Source organism: Amphiura filiformis, chromosome 20 (assembly GCF_039555335.1).
Source record: "Amphiura filiformis chromosome 20, Afil_fr2py, whole genome shotgun sequence".
NCBI lineage: Eukaryota > Metazoa > Echinodermata > Ophiuroidea > Amphilepidida > Amphiuridae > Amphiura > Amphiura filiformis.
Window position 1 is genome coordinate 10298982 of NC_092647.1, and position 12307 is coordinate 10311288.

General features: G+C 38.9%; 1 protein-coding gene across 1 annotated transcript in view; it reads right to left on the bottom strand.

Annotated features, from left to right (window-relative positions):
• Positions 1-1777: 1777 nt before the first annotated feature.
• LOC140142550 (riboflavin kinase-like) overlaps positions 1778-12307 on the bottom strand; it is a 28311-nt gene continuing 17781 nt past the window's right edge. The window contains 2 exon segments of the mRNA XM_072164545.1: positions 1778-2327; positions 9892-9994. Coding sequence (XP_072020646.1) covers positions 2215-2327; positions 9892-9994 — 216 coding nt within the window. The 3' untranslated portion in view covers positions 1778-2214.

Consider the following 12307-nt stretch of genomic DNA (forward strand, 5'->3'; position numbering starts at 1 on the left):
CAAGGTCAAAGACGATTGATTTGGGTGCTTTTTGGGCGCCTTAAAAAGACCAAAAATTCATTCATTTTTTTAATTTTTCAGCTTTATTGGCCATCAAAAAAAATCGGAAAAAATTATTTTTAATATCCTGATATCATAAGCTTTCCATTGATATATAACTTTATTTTCAATGAGGTTCACCTTTAAGTAAACTTCTTCAGAAATGTGAATTGTCTTGCAATGATTTCAGTGCCATGTTCAAACTTGTGTGCAGTGCAAAATGGAAGAGTATCCAGTCATTTGGGGAAATGCATTGTGGGATACATGGTAAAATGGCAATTAGGCTGTCTGAACAAGATCAACCTAGTATTCTATATCGTACACAACTGCAGTAAAGATTTACATGAACATACTGAAGGAAAATTTGGTTTGAACTTTGAAACTGGCCTATACATACTACATGATCTACAATGACATACTGTGAAAGTGGCAATTTTAGCATGAAAATTTTTTCACTTTTTAAAATGGTTTCCCTTTAAATTTGCGATTTTAAGTTTCTTTTTGACTTATACACAAAAGGAATATTTTGCAGGTTGATGTTTTCGCGGTAGCAGCTTGGAACATGAAACGCGAAAATAAATCTAGTACAAAAATGTCCACTTTTACAGTATAGTTAGTGATGAACACACAATGTGATGAAAATGGGCTGTTCCATTTAAATTTGACATGCCCACTGTGGAAGATTTTGGAAATATCTTCCACAGGGAAAGTATAACATAATTATGCAGCTCCATTTGAATTTCACACACCATATGATAAAAATTCAAACTGAATCTTCTACAGAGGGTGGGTGAGTTTCAAATAAAGCTGGCAAATGTGGCAATTTCCAAACTCTTACACAGGGGGAATAAGGACTTTACATGGATTAGCCCAATATTGGTGTCAATCAACACCAATTTAATATTTTAAAGTAATTTCCTATACCTCAATCTAGCTCTAACATATAAAAGACATTGAGTCTTTTAAGATCCAAACTTTAAGTTTGTTTGGCTTATATAAGGCGAAAATTATTCAGCTTATGTTACTGCGTGCATCAATAAAGTCCCATCTCACGCCTGTGTAAATCCACATGCTTATGCACCAGTCACGCATTACGCAATGCACAACTAGCGCAAGTACGCCCACCTGTGTGTATGCCACTCTATATCAATACAAAGTGTTATGAGTCTTATTTTTTCCGCCTTATACAAGCCGAACAAACTTTAGTAGCTATATTAGCCCACTATAATGTTGGTCCTTTATTAGCCAATCACCATGGAACTATATCACAAATGTCCTGTATAAGATATTCTGCCCTAAACCAGTGCTTATAAGCCATCTAATAATTTGCCTGTTATAATTTCCCAATTACAAAAAAGTGCAACTAATGTTAAGCATTTATTTTGTTTATCCCTTCCTAATTCAATGAAATAAAAACTTAGATATCATCATTTTGCTTCCCTACATTATAGATATATTCTATTTCTGTACATACATTTTCACAAATCCACTCTAGCTTAATAAAATTCTAGCTAGAGTTAATTTTCTGCAGCTGCAGTGAAAATTGATGTGGTTATGAGCTTTTTCCAACTTTTTCCCCCACTGGCTGGCAGCAATTTGTGCTCAGAAGTGTCAATTACAGACAGTGAAAGAATTAAGGTACCAGTTAATTTCACCCCTGTATATCCTAAACAAAGACAGATATGACATGATTAGAACCAGCATCCAATAGCTGCATCTCTTATGTCAGATTTAAGACCTCATTTGTTAAAATCAGTCAAGAAATAAAGACACAGTGATCCAAAACCCCAAGGAAGATGCAAATTCAGAAGTTGCCGATTGCTCCATTGGATGCCCTATTCATTTGTGCACAAAGCGTTCTTGAACAAGCGAACTAGCACCATACTTTATCGAATAAAATATTAAAGTGTAATTGATTTCTTTCCTTCCTTGGGTTTTTGATCACCATTTCTTTAATTATCAACCAATTTAAACGAATGCGGTCTTTTAAAAATCAGAGCTAAAGGGTACAGGTATTGGCTGCTGGTTTTAATTTTGACATATTTGTCTTAGGATACACGGTGGTGAACATAACTGGTACATTATTTTTTTTACTGTCTGTATTATACAGCTCTATTCAGTACCCTATCACATAAAATAAATTCATATCTAACATATCTATACCATCACCCTGGGTTAGCTTCCTCCTTCCCTGAAGAAATTGTCTTCTTTGATTTTGATGTTTTCTGGTTTATCTAATTGGACCTCTGCTTCAGCTATATCTGATTTGATTGCTGATATTAAGTCATCTGAGAAAAGAAAATAACAAAAAGAAATTAAGTAAATAAATCTGCCCTTACAAATCAAAATGCAGTCCTGTAAAGCTTGATGTTTTCATGGCATTAAAATGTTCTCGTTTTGGAGAGAATCCATGTTTCTGTGACATGAAATTGTTGCATTTCTACATTTTCTTAAAGGGAAGTAAAATGTGACACGATCAAGGGAAATGAGTCGGATGTCGCTAATATTGATTTTGAGATATTGGCAAATAAAGTGTTAAAATTCTTTTGTTTTACATTGTTTTTAGCGATTGATAAATTGACGTAACTTCACAAAGTTGTATCAACATGGTGTTTTCAGTTTCTGAAAGCTCTTAATGTCTTCTTTAGAAACATATGTAAAACTCATTTTCAACCAGGGCCAACATGCGACTCATTCCCCTTGATCATGTCACAAATACTTGCATACATAAAAATTCATGAATCAGCTGAAATTTGCACTCCCTGTGTGGAACATTAAAGCCATAATGTACAATCTCATCATATGAAATTGGTTAATTTTTTTCAAACCTGATTTTTTTGGCATACGTGTAATGTTTACACATGTCCCAACTTGCACCTAAGTGGAATCAGCCAAATTTGTTGTGTTTGTAGGTTAACAAAGCAAAGGTCGACATAAAGTCAGAATTCAAAGAATTATGACTTAAAGTCTTCCTATAGAACTTCATATTAAAGTAAAAATGGCCAAAATAACCAGTAGGGTTTCTTTCACTTTACCTTGTTATTTCAGCTCAATATGGACAGAAACCCTTCCCGGCAATTATTTCTAGTACCATTTCAGTATTTTGAATATAGAATAATAAATTTACATTAGGGCTTTAATGTCATGTCTTCCACAGGGGGTGTATAGATTTCAACTGGAATTGCCCATTTTTGGAGCGGGATGATAAAAAAACCCACCTGCCTCTCCATTAAAAATCCAATATTTTCAATATTTCTCGTGAAACATGCCATATATTGTATTTAAAATTATTATATATATTGTTATGTTGACCTTGTGCTGACTGGGTGGGTACCTTGGGAGACTAGTGCATTGAAAGGTTTACCCAGGTTCTAAGAATGAAATAAATGTACCGAAGACAGAAGTAGACAGCTGTGTGTTATTTACTGAAGATAGCACACAGTAAATCAGGGTTACTGATTATTTTGATTTTTTTTTATTACAAGTCCAATTTTTTTAATTCCAGGAACTACTATCTGGTATTTACAGAAAATCAAAACATGTTTTTACATGTGAAAATTTCAAAGAAACATCATGGGGGAAAACCCAGTTAAATTCTGCACCTTTATGAATTTTTAGCAATGTATAAAATGGCATCATATAGGTATTTAATTGTATCCAAAAGTTGTAGAAGCATAAGGAATGAAATAAAACAGTCAATTGTGAGGGCACGGTGGCTCAGTGGTTACGGCCTTGGACTCATAATCTGAGAGCTTGCTCGACGTGCGTGGGTTCGATTCCCGTCCCCACCACCGTGTTGGCGCCCTTGGGCAAGGCGCTTTGCCTCGCTTGCCTCACCCCACCCAGGTGCAATGGGAAGCTGTTAGGGGTAGTCACAGTCGTTGTACTGATGGACCCTGCGCCACTTGTAGGCTGCAAACGTGGTTCCGACATATTCTAATGACGGCGGAATAAATGTAAAGCGCTTAGAGGCTGTTTACGGCATAAAGCGCTATATAAATGTCTACATTTATTTTTATTTATTTTTTAATTAAAAAAATTAACTTACATTGATCAAAAATGGTAAAAAATGAAAAGTTTAAATCAGTGATTTTTTTTTTGAAAAAAATCATGTGATTTAAATTGACATAATTTAAATCAAGCAACCCTGCAGTGAAAGTAGTGATGGGTCAGGCATGTCACGCTTGCTTTCTACTGAAGATAGCATACAGCAAATGTAGCCATGGTGCAGGTGTGCTATCTACTGAAGATAGCACACAGCAAATGAAGCCATGGGGCAGACGTGCTATCTACTGAAGATAGCACACAGCAAATGTAGCCATGGAGCAGGTGTGCTATCTACTGAAGTTAACACACAGCAAATGTAACCATGGGGCAGGCGTGCTATCTACTGAAGTTAACACACAGCAAATGTAACCATGGTGCAGGCGTGATATATACTGAAGATAACACATACCAAATGTAGCTATGTGGCAGGATCTACTGAAGATAGCATACAGCAAATGTAGCCATGGGGCAGGTGTGTTATCTACTGAAGATAGCACACAGCAAGCAAATGTAGCCATGGGGCAGGTGTGCTATCTACTGAGGATAACACATATACCAAATGTAGCCATTGGGCAAGTGTGCTATCTACTGAAGATAGCACATACCAAATGTAGCTATGAGGCAGGTGTGGTATCTACTGAAGATAGCACACAGTAAATGTAGCCATAGGGGCAGGTGTGCTATCTACTGAAGATAACACATACCAAATACAATACACTACTGAAAATAGCACACAGCAAATGTAGCCATGGGGTAGGTGTGATATCTACTGAAGATAACACACAGCACATGTAGCCATGGGGCAGGTGTGCTATCTACTGAAGATAGTACACAGCAAATGAAGCCATGGGGCAGGTGTGCTATCTGCTGAAGATAGCAAACAGTAAATGTAGCCATGGTGCAGGTGTGCTATCTACTGAAGATAGCACACAATAAATGTAGCCGTAGCAGGTGTGCTATCTACTGAAGATAACACACAGCAAATCAAGCCATGGGGCAGGTGTGCTATCTACTGAAGATATCACACAGCAAATGAAGCCATGGGGCAGGTGTGCTATCTACTGAAGATAGCACACAATAAATGTAGCCATGGGGCAGGTGTGCTATCTGCTGAAGATAGCACATACCAAATGTAGCTATGATGCAGGTGTGCTATCTACTGAAGATAGCACACAGTAAATGTAGCCATGGGGGCAGGTGTGCTATCTACTGAAGATAACACACAGCAAATCAAGCCATGGGGCAGGTGTGCTATCTACTGAAGATATCACACAGCAAATGAAGCCATGGGGCAGGTGTGCTATCTACTGAAGATAGCACACAGCAAATGAAGCCATGGGGCAGGTGTGCTATCTACTGAAGATAACACACAGCAAATCAAGCCATGGGGCAGGTGTGCTATCTACTGAAGATATCACACAGCAAATGAAGCCATGGGGCAGGTGTGCTATCTACTGAAGATAGCACACAATAAATGTAGCCATGGGGCAGGTGTGCTATCTACTGAAGATAGCACACAACAAATGAAACCATGGGGCAGGTGTGCTATCTACTGAAGATAGCACACAATAAATGTAGCCATGGGGCAGGTGTGCTATCTACTGAAGATATCACACAGCAAATCAAGCCATGGGGCAGGTGTGCTATCTACTGAAGATAGCACACAATAAATGTAGCCATGGGGCAGGTGTGCTATCTACTGAAGATATCACACAGCAAATGAAGCCATAGCAGGTGTGCTATCTACTGAAGATAGCACACAATAAATGTAGCCATGGGGCAGGTGTGCTATCTACTGAAGATATCACACAGCAAATGAAGCCATGGGGCAGGTGTGCTATCTACTGAAGATAGCACACAATAAATGTAGCCATAGGGCAGGTGTGCTATCTACTGAAGATAGCACACAGTAAATGAAGCTATGAGGCAGGTGTGCTATCTACTGAAGATAGCACACAGCAAATGACCATGGGGCAGGTGTGCTATCTACTGAAGATAGCACACAATAAATGTGGCCATGGGGCAGGTGTGCTATCTACTGAAGATAACACACAGCAAATGTAGCCATGGGGCAGGTGTGCTATCTACTGAAGATAGCACACAGCAAATATAGCCATGGGGCAGATGTGCTATCTACTGAAGATAACACACAGCAAATCAAGCCATGGGGCAGGTGTGCTATCTACTGAAGATATCACACAGCAAATCAAGCCATGGGGCAGGTGTGCTATCTACTGAAGATAGCACACAGCAAATGAAGCCATGGGGCAGGTGTGCTATCTACTGAAGATAGCACACAATAAATGTAGCCATGGGGCAGGTGTGCTATCTACTGAAGATATCACACAGCAAATGAAGCCATGGGGCAGGTGTGCTATCTACTGAAGATAGCACACAATAAATGTAGCCATGGGGCAGGTGTGCTATCTACTGAAGATAGCAAACAGTAAATGTAGCTATGAGGCAGGTGTGCTATCTACTGAAGATAGCACACAGCAAATGAAGCCATGGGGCAGGTGTGCTATCTACTGAAGATAGCAAACAGTAAATGTAGCTATGAGGCAGGTGTGCTATCTACTGAAGATAGCACACAGCAAATGAAGCCATGGGGCAGGTGTGCTATCTACTGAAGATAGCACACAATAAATGTAGCCATGGGGCAGGTGTGCTATCTACTGAAGATATCACACAGCAAATGAAGCCATGGGGCAGGTGTGCTATCTACTGAAGATAGCACACAATAAATGTAGCCATGGGGCAGGTGTGCTATCTACTGAAGATAACACATAGTGAATGTAGCCATTGGGCAGGTGGGCTATCTATTTATATATTTATTATAGCTATGAGGCAGGTGTGCTATCTACTGAAGATATCACACAGCAAATGAAGCCATGGGGCAGGTGTGCTATCTACTGAAGATAGCACACAATAAATGTAGCCATGGGGCAGGTGTGCTATCTACTGAAGATAACACACAGCAAATGTAGCCATGGGGCAGGTGTGCTATCTACTGAAGATAGCACACAGCAAATGTAGCCATGGGGCAGGTGTGCTATCTACTGAAGATAACACACAGCAAATCAAGCCATGGGGCAGGTGTGCTATCTACTGAAGATATCACACAGCAAATCAAAGCCATAAGCAGGTGTGCTATCTACTGAAGATAGCACACAGCAAATGTAGCCATGGGGCAGGTGTGCTATCTACTGAAGATATCACACAGCAAATAAAGCCATGGGGCAGGTGTGCTATCTACTGAAGATAGCACACAATAAATGTAGCCATGGGGCAGGTGTGCTATCTACTGAAGATAACACACAGCAAATCAAGCCATGGGGCAGGTGTGCTATCTACTGAAGATATCACACAGCAAATGAAGCCATGGGGCAGGTGTGCTATCTACTGAAGATAGCACACAATAAATGTAGCCATGGGGCAGGTGTGCTATCTACTGAAGATAACACACAGCAAATCAAGCCATGGGGCAGGTGTGCTATCTGCTGAAGATAGCACATAATAAATGTAGCCATGGGGCAGGTGTGCTATCTACTGAAGATAGCACACAGTAAATGAAACCATGGGGTAGGTGTGAAATCTCCTGAAAATAGCAAAGAGTAAATGTAGCCATGGAGTAGGTGTGCTACCTGCTGAAGATAGCACACAATAAATGTAGCCATTGGGCAGGTGTGCTATCTACTGAAGATAACACATAGTGAATGTAGCCATTGGGCAGGTGGGCTATCTACTGAAGATAACACATAGTGAATGTAGCCATTGGGCAGGTGGGCTATCTACTGAAAAGAGCACTTACCAAATGTAGCTATGAGGCAGGTGTGCTATCTACTGAAGATAGCACACAGCAAATGTAGCCACGGGGCAGGTGTGCTATCTGCTGAAGATAGCACACAATAAATGTAGCCATTGGGCAGGTGTGCTATCTACTGAAGATAACACATAGTGAATGTAGCCATTGGGCAGGTGGGCTATCTACTGAAAATAGCACTTACCAAATGTATCTATGAGGCAGGTGTGCTATCTACTGAAGATAACACATAATAAAGATATCACACAATAAATACAGCCATGGCACAGGTGTGCTATCAACTTTTAGATAGCACACAGCAATTGTAGCCATGTGACAGGTATGCTATCTATTGAAGATAACACACAATAAATGTAGCCATGGGCATGCAGGGACAAATGATTTATAGCCAATTGCACTGAAAAAACCCCAAGAAACTGTGTGGAAATGCGCGTAAAAAAACACCCAGCTAATTGCGCACAGAGAACGCGAAACTTTAATACCTAAAACACACATATAAAACAGGCAGAAAAACAAGGCTGACATTACAATAAAGACAAATAAAAGACCATTTTTGTTCACATTTCATAGTGAATTGTGCTGAAAAACGTAAATTTTGTGGAACAAATGTAATTGCGCGGAGAAAGGAAAATTTCATGGCAGGTGTGCTAAATGAAGATAACAAATAATAAAGATAACACAATAAATTCAGCCATGGCACAGGTATGCTATCTACTTATTAAGATAGCACACAGTATTTGTAGCCATGTTGGTGGTGTGCTATCTACTGAAGATAGCACACAATAAATTCAGTCATGGCACAGGTGTGCTATCTACTGAAGATAACACATAGTGAATGTAACCATTGGGCAGGTGGGCTATCTACTGAAAAGAGCACTTACCAAATGTAGCTATGAGGCAGGTGTGCTAACTACTAAAGATAGCACACAATAAATACAGCCACGGCACAGGTGTGCTATCTAAAAGGTGTGCTATCTACTTTTAGATAGCGCACAGTAATTGTAGCCATGTGACAGGTATGCTATCTATTGAAGATAACACACAATAAATGTAGCTATGGGCATGCAGGGACAAATGATTTATAGCCAATTGCCCTGAAAAAAACACACCAAGAAACTGTGAGGAAATGCGTGTAAAAAACCAGCTAATTGCGCACAAAGGCGAAACTTAAAATACATAAAACACACATATAAAACACAGGCAGAAAAACAAGGCTGACATTACAAAACAGACAAACAAAAGACCGTATTTGTTCACATTTCATAGTATATTGTGCTGAAAAACATAAATTTTGTGGAACAAATGTAATTGCGCAGAGAAAGGAAAATTTCATGGCCATGATGGCAGGTGTGCTAAATGAAGATAACAAATAATAAAGATAACACAATAAATTCAGTCATGGCACAGGTATGATATCTACTTATTAAGATAGCACACAGTAATTGTAGCCATGTGGCTGATGTGCTATCTACTGAAGATAGCACACAACAAATGTAGCCATGGGGCAGGTGTGCTATCTACTGAAGATAGCACACAACAAATGTAGCCATGGGGCAGGTGTGCTTTCTACTAAAGATAGCACACAGTAATTGTAGCTATGTAGCAGGTGTGCTATCTACTGAATAAAACACATATGTAGCCATGGAACAGGTCTGTTTTCTACTGAAGATAATACACAGCAAATTCAACTATGAGGTACAAAAAAAACACACGCAGAATCGCAGATAAAACATGGCAAATGTAGCCACTGGGCAATCATGTTATCTACTGAAAATAACATGTAGTATACAGACAACAACGTGCAATTGAATTGATCTTCACATATTTACAGCACTGCTGCTTTCATCAATTTTTATTACTTTTGGATGGATAAAATACTGGTATTTTCAAAATGAGAATATTGATAAGTCATTTTCTTTTAAGCTTTCAACATGATCACTGATAGTATGTTTACCATCACATTTGTACACCATAAGACTTACCTAATGATTTGAAGCTCTTTTCAGGTCTGACATAGCCAACTACTGCTATACTTAATGTGCAACCATAGAAATCATCCTTGAAAGTGTGCATTATATGTGTTTCCTGTATGATGATACAAAAAAGGAAAAAAGTGAGAAAAGGTACTACAAACAAGTTTACTCTAAAAAAAACCCTTACAAATCACATCTATATACATGTAACTTGGATTTGAACACTTACTGCCCCAGAGTGGGGTGGGGTGGGTGGGGTGGGGTGGGATGTGTTATTCAAACAATTTTGTACAAGGATATGCCATGTGCACAGACTTTCGGATGCTGACTTTCTCTTAACACCTATTTTTGTTTGCAACTTTTTCCAGTCAACCAATTGGGGGCAATGTAAGCTATCTTATCTGGTTTTTGAGAAAAGTGCCAAATTTGATTTTCCATATCAATTTTTTTCAGTCCACCATAACCCTAAGTATCCAAATTGACAAAAATTGCATATTGTGTTCTAAACACACAAATCTAGAATGTGTTTCTCAAATGTTTGAATTTATCCTTCTTTCTAAAAACATAGGTCAAAAGGATCAAAATTAGACTTTTTTCATTTTGACCAAAATTTTGGAAGGTATATATATTTAAGACAAAAAAAAATTCAAAAATTGATACGTATTTATTTTAAAACCAACATGTATATTAAAATAGAATAATACTTTCATTTTTATCTGTTAATCTCTTTCTTCCTCATCCCATATCTTAAATGCAAATCACTGTTCCAATCTTATTGCAATCTTACACATGTAATGCAGTACTGGGCTATTCCAGTTGAAATCCACCCCCCCCCCCTATGGAAGACATGACCTTTATCTCCCACACAGTGGGTGTAAATTTTGAATGGAGTTGCCCATTCAGATAACCCTATTTGAAATTCACACTCCCTGTGTGACATCCATAGGGCGTGTATGGGGGAGGGTTACAAATGGAATGACCCATTCCCTCCGGATATCCTATTATGAATAAACTACTGTCAGAGAGGATATCTTTCCCTTCCCAGAATCCTTTGCAACATGAAGCATCACCACTTTCCAGTAAATGACACTCCTATTACTTTGAACAGATTCCTTTTGTTTTCATGTTGAGAATAGTCTGGCTAAGCAGGGTCAGAATTTTGGCGTGAATCAGAGATCCGGATCAATTCTAGCAAAGATTCTTGTAAACAGTTTTGTGTGAATCAAAATTGGTTCCCGCAAACGTTTGTAGTTTACACAGAAGTTGATTTGCGGGAATCAAATGATTCCCGCAAACAGGGATGTAGCTACAGTGGGCGGTGGTGGGCGGCAGAGCCCACCACTGTTTTAGAGCCCACCACTCCGCTGAAATTTTGGCACTGGAGCCCACCACTCAGAGGCCAAAATTGCACAATTTTATTGAATTAGTCAAGAATTTGGTCCATTTTGGCAAAAAAATGGCCAAATATGCAAGATTTTCATTAAATGCCGCCCACCACTAAAACTTTTTTAGTTACAACCCTGCCCGCAAATTAATTGAATTGCAAGAATCAAGATTGATTCTCACACTGTGAAATGAAATTCTGACCCTGGATAGTCAAGAAATAAACATATTTTGCAAGATCTGGATCAGTACAGGAAATTAAATTGGAAGAAATGCATTGTGGGAAGTGTAAGACATCTTCTCAACCTACATGTAAACACAACCACTTTATACAACAACTTATTTGATACAATTCTATGTGTTCCAGCTGAAGCATTTTTTGAAGGTTTATGCAGTGAGTTGAATCTTATATACAATCGTATGCACTGATTTAATCCAGCTGTGCACACCATCAGATCTTTTGGGACAATTCTATTTAAATAAAACTTGCTGTGTTATCTGTATTGGGCTGTGGCTTGGATGTATGTATACATACATATTCTCTCTTACACAAGCTATACATGTATAAGGAAAACAATTCATGTAAACTTTCATGTAAAATTCATGGCAATCATAACAAAACATTGGTCGGCGCAAGCAAAGCACCGCGTATGTCGCTCATTAACAGGGCGCTCGTGTCAATCTGAGCAAGGGACTGCCGTTCTTCTCTGAAACTGAGTGTAAGAAATAATAACCACCACCCCATGACCTTAGGATTAGGCTATTCCAGTTGAAAACCCTCTATAGAAGATGTGACCTTGATCTCCTAAACAGGGAGTGTGGATTTCAAATGGATTCACCCATCCAGATAACTCCATTTGAAATTCACACTCCCTGTGTGGGAGATTAAGGTCACATCTTCCATAGGGGGTGTATGGAGTTCAACTGGAATAGCCCATTAGGGTTCAGTTTAGGATTAGGATTAAGACATTTGGATACTGAGGATTAAAGCCATGGTTGGGGTGATGGCCACAAGTCTAAACTATAATAAAACACCAGCTCA